General features: G+C 32.8%; 2 protein-coding genes across 5 annotated transcripts in view; one reads left to right on the top strand and one right to left on the bottom strand.

Moving 5' to 3' along the window:
* Positions 1 to 21,849, top strand: part of vps28 (VPS28 subunit of ESCRT-I) — a 968,134-nt gene that overhangs the window by 837,910 nt on the left and 108,375 nt on the right. The gene's annotated exons all lie outside the window — the stretch shown is intronic.
* samd12 (sterile alpha motif domain containing 12) overlaps positions 1 to 21,849 on the bottom strand; it is a 191,800-nt gene that overhangs the window by 134,421 nt on the left and 35,530 nt on the right. For 2 of the 4 annotated variants that reach the window (XM_079829184.1, XM_079829182.1), the window contains exons 2-3: positions 13,210 to 13,385; positions 2,907 to 3,036 (exon numbers count right to left, since the gene is read on the bottom strand). In XM_079829184.1, the coding sequence (XP_079685310.1) occupies positions 2,907 to 3,036; positions 13,210 to 13,385 (306 nt within the window). Of the gene's footprint in view, positions 1 to 2,873; positions 3,037 to 13,209; positions 13,386 to 21,849 lie in introns of all 4 variants that reach the window. The other 2 variants (XM_079829183.1, XM_079829181.1) reach the window with 1 other exon arrangement.

Genomic DNA, 21,849 nt, shown 5'->3' with positions numbered 1-21,849 from the left:
TGATTAGACATTAATTCAGTTTTCAGGGAATTACTTATAGGTAGTGTAGAATCTAGTATACAAACAGTATATTATTTCTTTTAAATCACCCTCATTGGGGGCTGAGCTCTTCTAATATTGAAACCCTAGAATCGGCCCCTGTTCCTGACGACTGAGATTTGTTGAGAAATCACCACACGAGATCTCGATTAAAGGACTTCATTTCATCAGCGCTGTGCGTTTATAAAACTACAAAGAACGTCTTAATGCATTATAAATTAATCCATGATCTATTTGACTTCAAACTCGGACTTTAGTAAGAAATAACAGGCTCATATCAATCAGTGATTCCCTGTTTGTTAAAAGATTAAATTAATAAAAACATTATACATATCAGGGTTATCATTAGAACTAACTATAAGTTTATTAACTAAAATAAATGTTAACAGAAATAAAATAAGTTTTTTTTTTCAGGAAATATTTCCCATAAACACGCAGTTTAACTTAAAGTACTACAAACTAAATAAAATTAAGAAAAAAAAAAAAAAAAAAAAAAAGAATTTGTTTTTATATATTTATATATATTTATATATTTATATATATATTTATATATTATATATATATATATATATATATATATATATATATATATATATATATATATATATATATATATATATATATATATATATATATATATATATATATATATATATATATATATTAGTGCTGTCAAACGATTAAAATATTTAATCGCGATTAATCGCATTAATGCCATAGTTAACTCACAATTAATCACAATTAATCGCACATTTTTATTTATTCTAAATGTCCCTTGATTTCTTTTTGTCCCATTATTTTTTCTTATTTTAATGCTCTTATCAACATAGAAAAGTGGATCGGCTTGCTTTGTTCAAATGTTTGTTTTATTGAAAACAACATTGGCATACTTTAGTGTTCGATTTCACACCAACATTCTCACTTGAAGCAGTCATTCACACTTGGAGCAAATAATCGCTCACACAATGTAACACTGTCCATCAATAAAAGGGTGAAAAAAAATACTTTGTTGCACAAACAGCCCCTTCAACAGCCCTTTCTAAGGGATCAAAACAGGGTGATACAAAATAAAATTACAAAGTGCACATGCAAGGTAAACTAGGACTCCGCCTATAGTGCAGTTAAACCAGGGGTCGCCAACTAGCGGACTCCGGTCCGAATCCGGACCGCGAAGCCTTTTGACGTAGGCTAATGATGAAACAGTTAACGTTGCAATGCTCACTGTTGCGTTCAGACCCAGACGCGCGGTCAAGCATGCAGGTGCACCGGACGCGAATGACGCGACATGCACGCCGCTTAATTCGCGCCGCAGAATGTCTATTTGCGTCTTTGCATTGACTTAAATCACTCGCGCAAAACGCTTCATTCGCGTCCGGTGTGAATGCACCATCAGAGCAGAAAGCAGCGCTCAAGACAAGCACTTTTAGTTGAAGACCCCTGAGTTAAACCATGGCATAATACGTTTCTCATTTCGGCGTCTCACGCTTGCCATCCACGTCTACTCTTTTAATGGCCCAAACAAGTGTGGGCAGCCGCAGCGTGCCTGATGTTTTGTTTCCGGTCTAGCTACATCCGGAGTGGTGTTGTAGTTTTTCTAACGTTACTAGTTGCTGCAACAGCATGTGAAAAAACTACAAAGTTTGTTAGACCAAAAAGAACGTTAATCTCGCGATAAAAAAATTGACGCCGTTAAAATAGGTTTGCGTTAACGTCGTTAATAACGCGTTTAACTGACAGCACTAATATATATATATATATATATATATATATATATATATATATATATATATATATATATATATATATATATATATATATATATATATATATATATATATATATATATATATATATATATATATATAAGGGCTGTCAAAAGATTAATCGCGATTAATCGCATCCAAAATAAAAGTTTGTGTTTACATAATATATGTGTGTGTACTCTGTTAATTATTATTTATATATAAATACACACACAAGCATGTATATATTTAAGAAAAAAATATTATTTTTATATATAAAACATTTATATTTATATATATATTATAGATTATATAAATCTATATACAGTATATACATGCAAATATTTCTTAAATATATACATGAGTGTGTATTTATATATAAATAATAATTAACAGAGTACACACACATATATTATGTAAACACAAACTTTTATTTTGGATGCGATTAATCTTTTGACAGCCCTAATATATATAATGACAAAAACCCCCGAAAAACTAAAACAAAATTACTAAAACTTTAACTGAAATTAAAAAAGAAAAGAAAATATAAACAAAATCTGATTCTAAAAAAATTTACAAGAACAATAATACTACCTCAATGGTACTAAAATAACACACACAAGCGTGACGGTGATGTCTGTGTTTTTTTGTATGTATATATATATATATATATATATATTGAGGTACTAATATAATATAATTAATAATATGATTAATATAATACAAATATAATGTAATATAGGTCTGTAGGGGTAAATAAAGTTTGTATGTTGTAGAATTTAATGTACAATGCAAGCAATTTATCTCTATAACGCTTCTTGAAGTAGGAACACATTAAAACACAATACAACATGAAAAACCACAGTACAGTCATCCATCACCACGAGTTAGGTCACATGACATAAAAAAAAAACACACACACACACACACACGTGCGCGCGCACACACACACACACACGCGCACACTCCCTGCTGAGCTAATAAACATCAGAATGCAATCGCGTCAGCGGAGCCGGTGGCCATTAATGACAGCGGCGGTATGAGTGTCTTCATGTGTGTGTGTGTGTGTGTGTGTGTGTGTGTGTGTTTGACCTTGAACAAGATCACGAGGGTGCCTGTGTTTACCGGTGATGTCGTGCTGCTTGAAGGAGTCGCTGTAGACCTGGTGTTGATTGGGACAGTGTTTCTTCAGCCATTTACACACGTCCTGCTGGGTCCACAGCGCCACCGGCTTGGACAGCCTCACCGTCCCCGGCTGCACAACACACAACACAATCTCAGAGCTTCTACAACCAGATCATCGACATGCACATCACTGTTTATGGAATATTGCAATGTTTTATCCATGCACATCATTCATGTTTCCTGGTAATCTTGAATCTGAATAACTTCCCCTCTTGCATCTGGTCTCTGATGATGAGGACGGAGCAACCTGTCACTCACATGAGATCCACCAATAGCAAACCACAGCCATCCAATCAATTCCCCACAGACAGAATCAAGCCCCGCCCTACATTTGTTCTTGTTTGAGAAGCGATTAACTCAATATACAGCACAAAGACGAGCACAACTTCCATTTCATGCCGACTATAAAGGAATAATTCAGCCAAAAGTCACTTTTAAAGACCAAAAATAAGTTCTATATACACTCTAAAAAATGCTGGGTTAAAAATAACCCAAGTTGGGTTGAAAAAGGACTAACCAAGCAATTGGCTTGTTTTAACCCATTAATTGGGTTGTTTTAAGCAAACATTTAACCCAACCGCTGGGTTAAAACGACCCATTCACTGGGTTAAAACAACCAAACCGCTGGGTTAAAACAACCCAATCGCTGGGTTAAAACAAGCCAATCGCTGGGTTAAAACAACCCAATTGCTGAGTTAGTCCATTTTCAACCCAACTTGGGTTGTTTTTAACCCAGCATTTTTTAGAGTGTAAGGAATAACAAATGTCTTAAATGTCATGTTAAATGAGTTATTTCAATTAGTGTTTCTGCAGGTTTTATGAAGGTAAATTTAAGACTTTAATAAAAAACATTTGTAAATACATTTATTCTTGTTTGAGAAGCATTTCACTCGATATACGTCACAAAGACGAGCGCAACTTCCATTTCATGCCGACTGTAAAGGAATAATTCAGCCAAAAGTCACTTTTAAAGACCAAAAATAAGTTCTAAATACACTCTAAAAAATGCTGGGTTAAAAATAAAAACCCAAGTTGGGTTGAAAATGGACTAACCCAGCAATTGGGTTGTTTTAAGCAAACATTTATCCCAACCGCTGGGTTAAAACAACCCATTCACTGGGTTAAAACAACCCAATAGCATTTTTTAGAGTGTAAGGAAGGACAAATGTCTTAAATGTCATGTTAAATGAGTTATTTCAATTAGTGTTTCTGCAGGTTTTATGAAGGTAAATTTAAGACTTTAATAAAAAAAAAAACATTTGTAAATACATTTGTTCTTGTTTGAGAAGCATTTCACTCGATTTACATCACAAAGACGAGCGCAACTGCCATAATTTTTGCAAATTTATGCAATACTACAACAAAAACAGACTGTTCAAAAGACTTAAAATAAATTACAAACTTTGTCAAAACAATCATTTGAATGTATTTATATACACACTATGTGCCTCTGCTGGACACATACGGCCATTACAGTTTTTTTTTCTTCCGCTGCAATTCCTGCATTTTTTCCTCTAACCAGCAGATGACAGGATTCGGTCCCTAACACCTAAACCAATATCCAGAAACAACCTACATTTAGTTTGGATAACCATTAAAGTATTTTTTTTTTTTCATGGAAATGCAATATTTCATATGCAAAGTAATGGCGTAGTTGAGTAATTATGTGGTAAATGTGTAAATGAAAGCATCACATCCCCCAAAACACAGCATAAACATAATTGAGAATTACACACAAAAAAGGATACATCATTTGTATTATTAAAAATGTATATTTTTGATACAATAGCAGTGTAAAAATCTTATGGAGTCATATTTTTAAGGTGCTTTTGTGACGTTTTTAAAGCTTAAATGCTTCAGATATTCATTGCAATCGCATTGAAAATGCGAGTTTGGAACAACACGAGTGTGTGTAAATAATGACAAAATGCCCTTTTTCGGCGAACTGTCCCTTTAAATGAGGGCCTGCTGTTTGAATGCCACCCTTTGGCATTTGAGTCCGGCGTGAGCTGAATCCAGAGACGCTTCTGAGAGATGAAGTGTACACTAGCGTTAGGAAACAAACAGACGCTGAGTCAGGAGAAACCGCGGCTAACTAACCCCAGAGATCTGCCTCTGACACAGCCTTACTAAAGGATTGATGAGCTGTGATTTATATAAAGGTGCATTAGCCTGCATGGAAAGAGCAGGGAGAGACATTTCAGAAGTTCCTGCAGGTGGAGGCGAGTGGGAATGGATTTGTAGGAGGATTCCCAGCCAATTAAAGAGAGATGAGTGACAGATGAGATGGTGAGGGGAGGGAATTATCACACACACACACACACACACACACACCACAGTCATTCCGTCCTTAGTATAATTAGACAATTCAAGAATTCACACGTTACTATAGCAACAAAGCACATGATGACTGGAAGATATGAATGCATAACTAGAATCATCATCATCATCCATGATAATGGCGTGTGATTTGAAGGGCGGATCAATAGAAGCTTTATTTATCAGTAAAGATGAAGGAGAAAAATATATGGCGTTTTCATTATTGTAGTTTGATGGACTGATTTGATTAACTTGCATTGCATTTATGATGTAGAGTTAAATGTCAGGTGTGTTTAATAAGACAGACGGACAGTGAATCTGTGGACTAGAGCGCCATCTTGTGCTTAAGAAAAACACTAGTGATGCCAGTCAGATTCATAATTCAGAGCAGTTTTATTCATATTTTTGTTTTCACGTTAATTTGAGGGTTTTTTTTAATGATAAAAGCACATAACACAATTACTAAAACTAATTTGATTTTTTATTCAATTCCAGTTAATCATTTTAGTGCTTCAACTTCAACTTAATTTCAGTTTATTGCCAATAAAGCAACATTTCTGATTATCGTTTAGTTTAAGTTCATATTTCAGCTTTATTTCATTTAACATTATTATATTATTTTAAATTATTTCTTAAAACCCAGTGGTTGTGTTTGTTCATATTTGGGTTTAAACAACACAGCATTTTTTTGAGTGTATATTATGTTTTTAATTGTTTAATTAACAATAATAACCCTGACAGAGTGAATAAAAGCTTTAGTTCACATTAGAAATTATGTTTTAAATTCAGCTTCTCTTATCTGGAGGTTTATCTCTGGATCACTTACTAAACACACTCTAAAAAATGCTGGGTTAAAAACAACTCAAGTTGGGTTGAAAATGGACTAACCCAGCATTTGGGTTGTTTTAACCCAGTGAATGGGTCGTTTTAACCCAGCAGTTGGGTTAAATGTTTGTTTAAAACAACCCAATTGCTGGGTTAGTCCATTTTCAACCCAACTTGGGTTGTTTTTAACCCAGCATTTTTAGAGTGTATATATAAAGTGAAAAAAAACAAAGCCATTTAAAAAGAGAGCAATAAAAATGGCAAAATTGCTAAAAAATGAAATGAAATAAAATAAATTACTTGTGTCCAGACAGAATGATTTGTAATGCTGAAAAAAACCATATAAAAAATAAATAAAAAAAAACTTGTGTCCAGACAGAATGATTTGTAATGCTGAAAAAAAACACCATATAAAATAAGAAAATTAATTAAAAAAAAAAAAAATAGATAAATAAATAAAAATAATAAATCAATAAATAAAATAAAATACTTGTGTCCAGACAGAATGCTTTTCAATACTGAAAAACAACACCCTATAAAATAAGAAAATATATATATATATATATAAAATAAAATAAAATACTTGTGTCCAGACAGAATGTAAATAAAAAAAAAAAAAAAAAAAAAAAAAAAAAAAAAAATAAAAAAAAAATAAATAAAAAAATAAATAAATAAATAAATAAATAAAAAAATAAAAAAATAAATAAATAAATAAATAAATAAATAAATAAATAAATAAATAAATAAATAAATAAATAAATAAATAAAATAAAATAAAATAAAATAAAATAAAATAAAATATAAAATAAAATATAAAATAAAATAAAATATAGAATAAAATAAAATAAAATAAATAAAATAAATAAAACAAATAAAACAAATACTTGTGTCCAGACAGAATGTAAATAAAATAAATAAAATAAATAAAATAAATAAAATAAATAAAATAAATAAAACAAATACTTGTGTCCAGACAGAATGATTTTCAATACTGAAAAAACACACCATATAAAATATAAAAAATTTAATTAAATTAAAGTAAAAAAAAAAATAAAAAAAAAAAAATAATAATAATAATAATAATAATAAAATACTTGTGTCCAGACAGAATGATTTTCAATACTGAAAGAAACACCATATAAAAAAAAATTATAAAAAAAATTAATAAATAAAAAAAATAAAATATAGAAAAATAAAATTTAAATAAAATACTTGTGTCCAGACAGAATGATTTTCAATACTGAAAGAAACACCATATAAAAAATAATAATAATAATAATAAAAAATAATAATAATAAAAAATAATAAATAAATAAAATAAAATAAAATAAAATACTTGTGTCCAGACAGAATGATTTTCAATACTTAAAAAACACCATATAAAATAAGAAAAAAAAAGAAAAAAATTAAAATAAAATAAATAAAATACTTGTGTAGAGACAATGATTTTCAATACTGAAAAAAAAAAAAGTAATCCAGTTAGAGTTTGTTAAACTACTGTGCTTTGCTAGACTAATTAAAGATTTAAATATCAGGAATGAATTTGAACCCGTTTCTGATCAGATCTGAACTCAAACGACTGTGATCATGAATGTGTTGGAATATAAACCCGAGGTTGACCCGTTTAGAGAAGACCCTCGTCAGATTATTGCAGAACGGAAAGCAGCCCAAACAGATCTACAGTGTACAATAGTTACAGAAGCGCAACTAAAGCAATGCCCCGAACCAAACATTTGATATTCTATACAAAATATACATTTGATTTACTTCTGAAATTGCTAGAAAAATCAAAGCCATACGTCTAATCAAGTTGATAATCACAAACACAGAGAAAACTGCTGAAAGCTTTAAAGTATCATTTCCATAATAACACAACATGATGAATTATGAGTGTTTCCAATGACACCTAAATTATGATTATTATTACTAAAAGTGAATAAAGACGTGATCCATGACAGGTTAATTACATAACAGGTTAATTCACTAATGCTGCAACAATAATTAAGCATTATGGGATGCATCCATTCTGTTTATATCTCATAAATGAGTGACATTCTAATCCACTACACACTATTATTAAAAAAGAAAATTAATATTTGTATTCAGCAAAGATGCATTTAGTTGCTCAAGAGTGAAATTTATGATGTTGCAAAATATTATATATTTCTAATAAATGTTGTTCTTTTGATCTTTCTATCCTTCAAAGAATCATGAGAAATAAAATATTTCACGGTTTCCACACAAACATGAAACGGTTAATAATCATAAATGTGTCTTGAGCATCAAATCCTCAAATATGAGAATGATGAGTGAAGGGTCATGTGACACTGAAGACTGGAGTAATGATGATAAATTCAGCTTTGATCACAGGAATAAATTACACTTTACTATATATTCCCATAGAGAACAGCTGATTTACATTATAATAATATTTCACAATTTTTACAGTATTTTTGAACAAATAAACACAGCCGTGGTGAGCCGAAGAGACTGAGAAACATTACAGTTTTTCTCAATTGCTAAAACCCTAAACCCTATTGTCTGAACAAATGCTCAGTCGCCTGAACCCACTGATTGAATCAATCACACTTTTGGCAAAGCCATAAGCACTTTTCACCTGTTTAGACACAACTTGCCAACACATTTTCATTGTGATGCACCCGTGCTGCATAATGGTGACAAAAGTCAAACACAATTACAGTTTTTTCCAATTGCTAACACACAATTTTTCAAACTAGTCTGGTTTTATCAAAATACTCAGAGGTGGACAGTAACAAAGTACATTTACTTGAGTACTGTACTTAAGTACACTTTTTGAGTATCTGTACTTGACTTAAGTATTATTTTTTAGGGAAACTTTTACTTTAACTTCACTACATTTGAAAGACAAATATCGTACTTTTTACTCCGCTACATTTCTATCAAGGTCCTCGAAGTCAAAAGTCGTTTCTGTAGCAGCTTTGCAAGTCAGTGGATGATTTTTTTTTCTTCTTTAAGCAAAATGTAAATGTCTGGGAGAAAGAGAAGCATAGACATATGGATGAATCTGAAGTCTGTTTTTTTGTGCCTCTGAGATGCCAGAGCTCGAGTACTGAATAGAGCTTTCTTTTGGGGGTTTTTCGCACTTAAACAGACCAATACACACAAAATGTCAATTTTCATTTTGTAAAGTATTCACGTAAACAAAGTTGATTATGTCTTAAGTGAACGTAACAGTTGGGGGAATATCGGATGTGTATCAGTGTGTAGGATTTGTGCATTCTGCCTTAAAGTGACAGCAGCTTTGTAAAAAGTTTTGTAACTTTTAAGTATTTAAATGAGTTCAAGGTGGTCGGATGGAGCATCACAGACTGGCTTAAACCACCATGGCATAGTGTGCATTTATACAACAATGCAACAATAATAAAATTATGCATTGACATAAAAAAGGAAATTTACTTTTGATACTTAAGTACTTTTAAAAGCAAGTACCTCTATACTTTTACTTAAGTAAAAATAGTTTTTAACAACTTTCACTTGTAACGGAGTAATATTTGATCAGTAGTACTTTTACTTTCACTCGAGTAATGAAGTTGTGTACTTTGTCCACCTCTGAAAATACTTAACACAATTCACAAAACCACACACCCAAACTGCAAAATACCTCATATATCCTGCAAAATGAAGCACTGCAACCGAAAGCATAATCAAAATCAAACTTTTGCACGAAATGGCACACACTTCATTCATATTACCAAATTTTTGTCTAACCAACTACACACTGTTGGGCATAATGAAAAGCACCCTCATCTTTAGTATGCTTTGCCATAATACTACAATTTTTATCAGATTGTTCACATGCATATTTGCAGATACACACATGCGGTTGAAACATTTTATTTTTTTTATTTTTCACTACAGTAAACAAGTCAGTGCAACATATGCACAACAGATATATTTGCATGGGACTGAACAAAAATATTCTCACACTGAAAAAAAAATTCTGAAAAAATATATTACAGTAAAAAAAAAAGAGGCAAGAAAAATAATTAGGCAGCATCTTGCATCTCTCTGCAACATCTTCCATTGTTGTTGTAAAAAAAAAAAAAAGATGCTCACCTGTGGTGTTTTTATAGTGCTTCATCCTGACTGAAGTGTGAACATTAACCCTTGAGGTGATTGGCCAGTGGCTCATGTATTGGCCAATCAGCTCATGACGTGTCATTTTGAATGCCAGTGTTTTGATATGGCAAACATGTGACTTTTATGTCAGATTGTTGTGTCTTATGCAAAGAACCGTGTTCAGTGCATTTAAAAAGTGCCATTTTGAATTGCAAAATGTGTGTAAAGCAGAACATGTGTTTAGACTTTTGAAGACTTGAGAAGAGGTTTTGCTCTCTGTGTGTCAGTTTAAATAATTGTGCAGTCCATGTCATTTTAGTGTGTTAGCAATTGGAAAAAACTGTAAAGCACAGATGTCACCACTTGAACACAACAACTCAAAATTGATCACACTTGTGGCTGATGATGTGAGGGAACCTAAACAGTGAGCAGTTCAGAGAGCACTACAATAGAGAGAAATCTGAGAGGAAGAATTCGTGAGAGGAGGTCGAGGAGGTCAGCGAATATAGAAAATGTATATTTATCCTACCACCACGCTACTGTAAAGGTTGCGGGAGCGTGCACGTTATGCTTAATTATAATAAAAGCATAACTCGAGTCTTGAGTTCAGCAGCAGCATCTGAGTCTGACAATGGCATTCATTTTGTTTTTATCCAAGACCATAGCACATCCTCGAGTTATTCGCTCGGGGAAATTAATCTAGTGAAATGAAAAAGTCCACGTCAAACTCTAAATTGCATGGAATTTATATATTTGATTTCATGGTAACACTTGCATGAAGGTTTCATTTGTAAAGTTAATGTATTAACCAACATGACCTAATCACGAGCAATACATTTGTTATTGTATATTAATATTTTAATCTTTGTCAATGTTAGTTAATAAAAATTCAGCTGTTCATTGTTTGTTCATGTTACTTGACACTGTGCATTAACTAATAAAACATATACAACTTTTGATTTTAATAATGTATTAGTGTAAATGCTGAAATTAATATCAACTAAGATTAATAAATGCTGTAGAAGGGCAGTTTATTATTAGTTAATGTTAACAAATGTAGTTAACTAATGAAATCTTATTGTAAAATGTTACCTATTTCATGATAGCTAATACTTTCATACTTATAATACAGGTTTACAACATCACTGAACATGAATTCCTCATAATTACCTGCTTTATTCTCACTGTTTAGCAAAGTAAAAGTAAATAATATATATATATTAGGGATGCCACAATTCTCAATATAATATTGAACCGTTCGGTACGGCCTTCACGGTTCAATACGCGCCTGTGAATTGCGGTTTTTCGGTTTTGCATTTAATTAATTATTTTTCTACAAATTCTATCATTTGCCTCCATTCCAATACTGAACAACGCGACATATATTCACATCACAGGTCAGTCGTAAAGTTATACTCACTGGACACTATAGATATACACAATCACCAAAGTGCATTATTTGCATGCGTTTTAAAGCCTTGCCGGCTCATTCGCGTGCTTATGCACAGTTTTAACATGCGCTTCTCAGAGCGCGCGCACTAAACGCCTGTCAAACACGTGATTACTGGACTCAGTAGTCGTCTTACTGCGCTAATACTGTCAAATACACACAAGGTTAACATAAACACAGTCGGTTATGTCTAAAGTGAAAGTAAAATCGTGTGTGTCTGTATATTAGATGCGTGCAGGTCTTAAACTGACAGCAGTGCAGCCTATAGTGAACACGCTGTCCTTAAAGGGACAGTTCACCTCTAAAATTATGTCATTATTTACTCACTCTAATATTGTTCCAAACCTGTATTCATTTCTCAATGACAGAATTTTCCTTTTTGAGTGAAATATCCCTTTAATGTTAATACAACAACAAAAGACAAAGAGAAAATCCCTCACTGCTCTTGACTGAAAAACTAATACAGTAGCTTTAATAAGAATCAGTGTAGATTTTATAGTGAAGTTTATGTAGTGTTTTATTTTTACATTCATTCATTCAATTTCACACTTAAATGCTATTTATTTAATATATATATTATACAATACTAGGAATGTGTACAAGGTTTTTTTTTAAGTAAGTTTTTTAAGTTAAGTTTAAGTAAGGTTTTTCAATTCTTTTAAGTAAAATAAAGAAAGAGTATTGCAATTAAAAAATAGTCTTTTTTCTCCGAACCGGTTCGGTTATATATATATATAATTATTTATTTATTTATTTATTTTTTTTTTGTAATATCATAATTTCCCAGTTTTTTTTTTATGTGTTATGCATTATATTTGTATCAATGTCTTTTACATAGAATGCCAAGGAAAGGTTTTAACCATTTATTGAAAGCCAGTGGGGAACAAAATTGACCCCCCCACTCCTTTTTTTTGTTAAAATATTTAAAAACGCAACAGACAGACGCATACTGCCTTAAATACAGGTGATTTATGTCGTAAATAAATGCATTTAAAGTATGTAAAAATTACATTTGATTCTTGTTATTTTTCTAGTGCCCTTTTTGCTCCTTCTGCCCCTGAGGAGGTCTGAGCACGCCAATATACTGCAGTCCTGTAATGGAGGATTTGTCTAACTGTTTGTAGGCCTAGTATTCATGTATATTTTTGAACTTTATTTTTACTGGGGTTTACTGTACACAAGAGGCAAATGCATAAGATTTCTGTTTTGTCTTTTTGTACAAGTGCTAAATGCACAGGGTTTTTTTGGTTTTGCAACATGCATTTAGCCTACAGTGAACATGTATTTCTCCAGCTTCATGCCCTGAGCATTGTGTTTTCTATTTTTTTACGTAGTGTTTAGTGACTGTTCAGAAGTGTTTTTCATTTTGATTGACTCAACATACTTCAGTTTGGAGCACAGATTGAACTGTTGGGTTTTGTGGTCTGAGGTTTTGTGAATGGAGCTTGAAAATGGGCTTTTGTGTTGACAGTTTAGAGAAAAGGAGAGCAGTTTTCAAGAAATGTGTCTTAGCAATGGAGAAAAACAGTAAAGCTGTGATGTTCTCACCCTGGACAGCTCGGACTCGGAGACGGAGCGCTGTGGTGGAGATCTGCGCTGCTCCAGGAAGCCCAGGCTCTCGTCCTCCAGCCCATGGTCAACACACACTTCCTCCCGGTGTGATGTCACTTCCTCTGTGCACACCTGATGGTCGATCCCATTCTGGGTCAGATTGCAGTGGACAGCTGTGGAAATCCACAAGAGCGGTCAGTGAGCAGAAGTGACCACCAGGGGGCGCTGTTGTGCGTCCCATCCCAGACCATATCAATCAATATACTATATATAAACACATGAATCAACAACCGCATGATGGACAGGTTCTGTTATTATCCTCACTAATGACTCTTGAATCCTTCAGCTCGAGTCTTTCTGCTGTCAAATCTGACCGGATTTATCATCAAGATAACATAACTTTAATATTGTTAGTAATAGGTTCAACTGGACTGAAGCAGCTGAATACCCAGACTTATTATACCAATCATATTAATCAAATATGATCATAAGGCTTTTGAGGATCTGTCAATCATCATTGCATTATATGTTTTATGCAGACGCTTGATCATAAAACTAAGCATTTCAATATCCTCTCACGAAGACATATCATTGGCAGATATTGATTGTATATGCATGTTATGTAAGGATCTGCTACACTTTTATACAATCTGTTGATTTACATTACTAACATCAGAATTCATCGCTTTATGTCCATATAAATATCAGCATCTGCATCAATTATTATGGATTGCTCAGTTTGGGCAATTAATAATATTAAGGTGTTTTATTTAAATTTTTTTAAACCAAAACATAACATAACTATTTTTGTTGTTGTTGTTGCTTAAAAAAAGATAACTGAAATAAAATATCTGCATATGTATTACCGCAGCAACATCTCTCATTTAAACTTTAACTGAAATGAAATAAAGTTCACATAAAAAAATCTTAAATGTATTTAATTTCAGCTACACTGTAAAAATTAACAACTTTTCTTATCAACTTAGATTAATATTGTTCAGAAGACATAATATTTAGAGTTTCTGTTGATTAAACAAATCTCTTTTATTGAGTTAACTCAATCAACTCAATTTTAAGGTAACCAGGTTACTTACTTTTTAAAGTTAAAACAATATTTTGTCACATTTTCATTTAGATTAACTTGATGTACCAAAATAATTAAGACTGAATAATAATAAAAAACTATAGACATATTTAAACATTTTCATTTTAACTTCATGGATTAAAATAACCAAAACTAAAACTGAAATAAAAATTAATAATATATAGAAATATTAAAAATCTAAATATTACCCTATAAATTCAAATAATACACTCTAAAAAATGCTGGGTTAAAAATAACCCAAGTTGGGTTGAAAATGGACTAACCCAGCAATTGGGTTGTTTTAACCCAGCGATTGGGTTGTTTTAAGCAAACATTTAACCCAACCGCAGGGTTAGTCCATTTTCAACCCAACTTGGGTTATTTTTAACCCAGCATTTTTTACAGTGTAACAATAAATATAATAATAAATATAAAAATAATTATAAAAACAAAACGCAAACAGAAAAATTTGTAAAACTTTTAAATTATAATTAAACCAGAAAATATAGAGATAAAAATGTATTATTTATTAAATAATTTATAAAAATATGAAAATATAAAAAAAAATATATATAAAATTAATAGTAAAAAAAAAAGCTAACAGCAAAATGAAAATCAAAACAGAAAATATAGAAATAACTTTATAAAATATTAATAAAACATATAATAGTATCTCAAAGACACTAAAATAACACTGGTCTTAAAAATCTGCGAGTATATGTTTCTGATTATTATTTTATAAAGCTGGTTAATAAACATGTTCCACATCGTCCTCTAGATGGCATGAGATGACAAAAGTCTGACCACACCACAGCGTTTCTGATATTAGACAAGACAAGCTTATTTATACAGCACATTTCATACACAATGCTATTCAAATAATGATAAAATAAATCAGAAAATATGCATAAGAAATAAAAGAGTCACTAAATATTAGTGCACTCATAAACCATAAAGATGATGGACAGTGTCCTGTGACTCTTACACAATCAACCACGGATTTGATCATAGAGACCCAAAGCAGTTGGCTGATGCTTTTTGTGATGATACACACCGATCAGGCATAACATTATGACCACCGACAGGTGAAGTGAATAACACTGATGATCACCTGTTAGTGGGTGGGAGATATTAGGCAGCAAGTGAACATTTTGTAAGCAGTTTTAGTCAAACGACCCCATCTGTCACATTATCTGGAGTGAATGGAGGCCGAGCAGACGAGAGACAGACGAGCTTGTTCTGGCAGAAATCACACAAAGCTGAAGACCGAATTAAACGGCCAAAATAAAGCCGAGCTCTTCCTCAGAGCAGGAGAACAGTAATAACTAACCTCAGATCTTCTCCAGGACGACACTGTGATTCACAGCTGAACCACTACAAACCAGCACTGAAGCTTCAGATACACCAACCGTTCACATCCCAACAATAAACACGCAAATCATACAATTCAGGGGACCAGATATTAATATTCTGTTATTATTTATTCTCCGTCATGTCTGTTTAAAGCACGTACGACTCGTTCTTCTGAGGAACACACAAGGAGAAGTTTAGCAGAATGTCCAAGCTGCTCTTTTACAATGAAAGTAAAATGATAAACCAAACAAATTCCAGTCTATAGAGTTATTATAGTTCAATTCATCTAAAACCATAACCAAAACAACACTGCAAAAGGAGTTTAGTTTGAGATGAAAAGCTATAGTAAGTTTTTGATTGATTCATTTCGGTTGTAAAAACTGATTTCAAAATGTAAAAAAACGCATGTAAAAAAAATATTGGACAAAATGAAAACAATAATGTCAATATTATTATTATAAGAGTGAATCAAAACATTAAAAGCGCATTAAAAAAAACAAAAAAAACAAGCATGATTTAATCTCTTAAATGTCTTAGTGTGTTGTGTGTTTGTCATAATTTAGGCTTTTTAAAATCTAATTTCACCTTTTCATCTCATAATTAGGACTTTATCATAATTTAGATTTTTAAGTCATAATTTTGACTTTAAACCCATTTATCTCAGAATTTGTAAAGTCCTAATTTCAACTGTTCATCTCACAATGACTTAGCATGTCATATTTTTTACTTTTAAAAGTCCTCTAATAATGAGGACTTTTAAAATCATATTTTCAACATTTCATCTTATAATTATGACCTAGCATGTCATATTGTTGACTTTTTATCTAATGATGAGGACTTTTAAAATCATATTTTTGACATTTTATCTTATAATTATGACTTAGCATGTCATATTTTTGACTTTTTATCTAATAATGAGGACTTTTAAAATCATATTTTCAACATTTTATCTCATAATTATGACTATGATTATTGAAATGAGCTGATCAGTAGTTGAATATTTAGCTGTGGTTCAGATGACATGATATTTTGAGTATTTGTTGATTAAAAAAAAGTTATTTTTCTGAAGTTATTTTTCTGAAGTACAATCAACTGAGATGTTTGAGTCATTTCAACTTAAACTACATTAAACTGACTTAGTTAAATCTTGTATAACTAAAAAAGATTAACATAATTGCTTAATTGCTAAAATGAATTGCTTAACTTATTTTGACGAGTTAAAGCAATGCAAAAACATATGTTGTCATAAATTATTGCTCATATATTTTTTACAGTGTGTCAACTCTTGTTCAATTAACTCAAAATGAATGTATTTTTTGTTAAAACAATATTTTATTTCTTACAGAGTAGTTTCCAATATTTCTCATTGACATTAACTTGACATACTAAAAATGACTAAAACTGAAAAAAAACTGTAAATAATAAAACTACACTGTAAAAGATATTGTTGTTTTAACTTTTAAGAGAAACCTTAATCTTGAGTTCATTGAAATTAAACATTTGACACACTGTAAAAAAAATTATATGATCAGTAAGTTATGACAACATATGTTTTTACATTGCTTTAACTAATCAAAATAAATTTAGCAATTTTATTGAACCCAGTGTTACTTTAGTAGCATTGAGATACTATTATATTTTTTACTCATATATCGAATTGGTATTTATTTGTAAATTTTGTGTTTTCATTTAATTTTTTTAAAGTTTGAGTATTTTTTGCTGTCTAAATGAAAATGTGAATTAATTTATTTATTTATGTGTGTGTGTGTGTGTGTAAAAAATATTGTTATATATTCATTTTGAGTTCATTGAAATAAAAAATGTGAGTTAATAGAATAAATAGATTGGTTTATCAACAGAAACTCAAAATATTATGCCATCTGAACGACATTAATCTAAGTGGATAAAAGAAGAGACGTTGTGATAAATCATGACATTTTTTACAGTGAAAATGATTAATAATTACATACAACTAACCCTAAACCAAAACCCAATCCTATAGTGACCATAGTTTTTAAAGGTCCCATGGCATGGCATTTTTCTATTATTTTATAGTGTTTCCTGAGGTGTTCTTATATTGTTAGTATGATTTTTACATCATAAAATGTCATAATTTAGAAATAAAAGGCATTTTGTCTATACTGATGTTTGCCCTGTGGCTGACTGCCCTGCTTCAAGAGGCGTGTCTGCTGTGAGACTTCAGTAAAAACGGCCACTGTTGTGATTGGCTGACATCTTTGCATTTGAAATGAGCGGAGGGGGCGTGGTTTAACGAGGTCTACGAGGCACGAGCTGCTGCCAGAGAGACGGATGGACCTGAGTTCACTTCTCATCAGTTCTCTCAGCATGTCTCAGTTCAGGGTGAACTGTTGTAGTTACTAGAATATACTTCAGGTTATTAGTTTATTTCTAGTCGGAGGGGCTGTCACTCATGTCAGAAAGTTAGTAACTTTAGTAAATTATGGATCAGCGCTGACTGGAGACGCGAACCGTTTAGAACGATTCAGTCCGATTTGGTGAACTGGTTCGGTTCACTAAAAAGAACCGGTTCAAAAGAATGATTCGTTCGCGAACCGGACATCACGGAGACGGAGCGATTGCTAACAAAGTTATTTATAGTAACTAACTTACTGAGTTATGAGAGCGCTGTCTCTGTCAGTGCGAGTTTATTGTGTTTGTATCTGAGAGTTCTGAATAAACACTGAATAAAGTCCCAATCACGCCGAGTCCATCTTCATCATTATTCTACCAACTTTGTAACACATGCAATGTACCATTACTGCGAGATGAACGAGTTAGTAAGTTTGATTAAAGCATTATTTCTAGATATGTTCCAATCATATGAAAAGCGTCAGTGACGCGCATTGAGTAACTTACACAGCGCAAACAAAGACACAACAGCAGTAATCGAATGTAATCCAGTTTATTGTGGGGATAGGCTAGCCTAGCCGGATACGCTCACGCTTACCCCCGTCTGCTTAATCTCACGCCACGTTTGTTGCCTCCGCTGTGGGCCAGATGCAGTACTGGGGGTCGGGGATGATGAAGGCCGACCGATCAGCCCGAGCTTCGGCGTGAGTGAGGTTTATCTCTAAAGATTTGGCTCTGCCGATGTTGAGCAGAAACTCCCGACTGTATGCACATTTAAGAACAGATAGACGCAACGAGGACGTACAAAAACACTGACTCACAAGATAGAAAACACGAAAACACCGTTCTGTCGGGAGAGAGAGAAGCCGCAGTGTGTGCACGAATAATAAATAATTAGCTACACATAAGAAATCACTGATCACAGATCAGAAGGAACTGAAAAAAGACTTCTGTTTTCATTTGTACATCCAAACACTGAGACAGTGGCGCCACCACCAGGGGGTCGGCCCCTGGCCGACTCCTGGCCACCCCACTGGCCAGTATAAATTTTAGTAGCATCAGTCATGCATTTCATCCCTAATGCACAGCCAGGCAGGCAAGCCGCTCTAGACCTTCGATCACACACAGCCCGCCACGCCCCTCCCCCGATGCCGCTGTTGCGCGCTCAGACAGCAACAGTACAGGTCAGCGCGTGCCCGTCAGTCAACAATTTCAAAAGAAGTAAGAAGACGAAGAAGACTACCGTAAATAAGTCAAAAAATATTCTTTAGTAAAAGAAGACGGGGAATTATGTGTCGTGACGTGCTTTTTAAGTGCCAAATGGTTACAGTAGCTATACTGTTACAGCAGCTTTTTGATGTGTCTTTGACACGTTTTGACAAGAGTTAACGTTACCTAGCTAACGTCGTTAGCTGGTGCATGTTATGTCAATTTTCAGACAATGAAGAGAAAGTCCACAGACATCTCTTCTTATTTTAAGAAGAAAAGTACAGAAGGAGGAGTGAAAGAGATGGCAGGGGAGCAAGAGAGGCTTAGTAATAGTGAGGATGAGGAGGAGGATGCTTTTATTTGTATCTGCCAGTATCTGCTTTTCCCCAGTAACTGTTTTGTTTGCAATAAATGTACACCTTATGCCAAATATAATTGCAAAATAAAACAGAATTGTTGTGCAACTCAAAATGTTAACTGTACTGTTATTAGTCTATGCACATTATATAATTAGTAACATTAAATATAACACAATAAACCAAAGTATATCAGTAGGAGTTTCCTTAAGTCTTTCTGATAGTTTTCTACAGGCCGGTTTACTACACCAGTAGAATACAATTCTGAAATTATGGTTTCTAGTTTTGGTGTGCCACCCCAAGATTTTAAGTGGCCCCATCTGGCCACCCCTATGAAAAATTTCTGTAGGCGCCACTGCACTGAGAAACTGCCAGCATTCACTCGTTCACAACCCATGATCTCTCGAGCGCTCGCATTGGGCCAGATTCTCTGGGCGGAGGAAAGGGAGGAAACCGTTCCTGTTCTGATGTCATAACAGGAGACTTCAGGATTGGCTCGTATGGCCTGTCATTTTCTCAAAGGCAGAGAGAGACAGCCAGAACTCGGGTTTACACCGATCAACATTTCTATCCACTTGGGGACAATATTCAGGCTAGGGGAACTCATATTAATGTTGAAAAACCTCATAAAATGAAAATTTCATGCCATGGGACCTTTAATAATTTACATTTAGAACTTATTTGTATATTTTCTGTTTCAGTAAATCTTTTTAGTGATTTTGTAATTTAGTATTTTTTATGTCTATATATTTTTTTATTTATATATTTTAGTAAGTCAAGTCAATGAACATCAAAAAAATAAGTAAATAAATAAAAATTTGAAAATTACTAAAACTTGAACTGAAACAGAAAATATAAAAATAAATCAAATATTAAAATCTATGTTTACACTTTACTTTAAGGTGACCGTGTCACAGTTATGTATTTAAGCAGTGAGTAATAATACTCATATACACGTATAGGATTATGGATGTGTGTAGAGTTAATTGCATATAATTATGCGTAATATATAGTTATTGCTACAGTAATTACATGTAACGTGTAAAATAAAGTCTTACCAAAACTATAATAGCATCTCAAAATGACACGGATTGCTGACACAAAGGATTCAGACAAAAATATAGTTAATATAGTGCATAATTCATATGTTTGACGATGCTTTATGGTGCTTTTTTGGAGCTCTGCAGTCCGTGGTCTCCATCAAGAGCAGCTCGGACATTCTGCAAAATCTCTTTAGGAAGGTTTGGGGCAAAACTGAAGTGATTGTGATACGCTCTGGATGTGAAGCGCAGCTTGTGGTGTTGTGTAACAGCCATCAAGCGACTGTAAGCCGCGATGACATCTGCTGAACACCATCAGAGAGAGAACCACTGATAGCCTGAGCAGAACTAATCGCTGGGAATGCTGGGAACAAACACAGAGCCAGAGCAGGAGAGAAGCGGCCCTGAAACAAAAAGCATCTTAGCATGCAAAGCACGGCGCGCTTCCCTCCCGTCTTCCTCCTCCTCCTCCTCCTCTTCCTCGCTCTACATCTGAGTCTGATGGCCAGGGTGTATCAATTATACATTTACTTCATCTCAGAGACAGAGCATTGCCCTTGATTTGTGTGTTTGGACGGGTGTAGATGTAAGGCTTTTTCTGCCTTTGCCTCTAAATATAGATCAGGACGTTCTTCTCCTCTTCTGTACGACATGCGCACTGAGGGAAGGAGGGAGAGAGAGAGAGAGAGAGAGAGAGAGAGAGAGAGAGAGAGAGAGAGAGAGAGAGAGAGAGAGAGAGAGAGAGAGAGAGAGAGAGAGAGAGAGAGAGAGAGAGAGAGAGAGAGAGAGATGGATGGAGAGACGCTTCAATGTTTAATCCAGCCCTGCTTTCCTCACACTCGGTTAAAGGGACAGTTCACTCAAAAATAACAAATGTCTGTCAGAAATAAAATAACTCATTTTTTTTCTCACCTTCAAGTTGTTATTTTGTTAATGTAAAATTAAAAGAGAAATTTAAAGAACGTAATTGTCTAAACATAAAATAAAAAATACATTTAAATTAAATTAAATTAATAAATAAATAAAAAATAAACATTTAAAATAAAATCTAGTTTTAAAAAAAGAATAATTTAAAAACAAAATAAAATTATTTAAAAATTTCTAAAAAATAAATAACATTTTACAAACAAAATAAAATTATTTAAAAATAAAATTATTATTTAAAAATAAAATTATTAAAAAATTAAAAAATAAATAAATACAATTTAAAAACAAAATAAAATCA

The sequence above is a fragment of the Gobio gobio genome, assembly GCF_949357685.1.
Source record: "Gobio gobio genome assembly, chromosome: 11".
In the NCBI taxonomy this organism is placed as follows: Eukaryota; Metazoa; Chordata; class Actinopteri; order Cypriniformes; family Gobionidae; genus Gobio; species Gobio gobio.
Note: the sequence above shows the minus strand (reverse complement) of the source record. Positions and strands in the feature narration are given on the sequence as shown.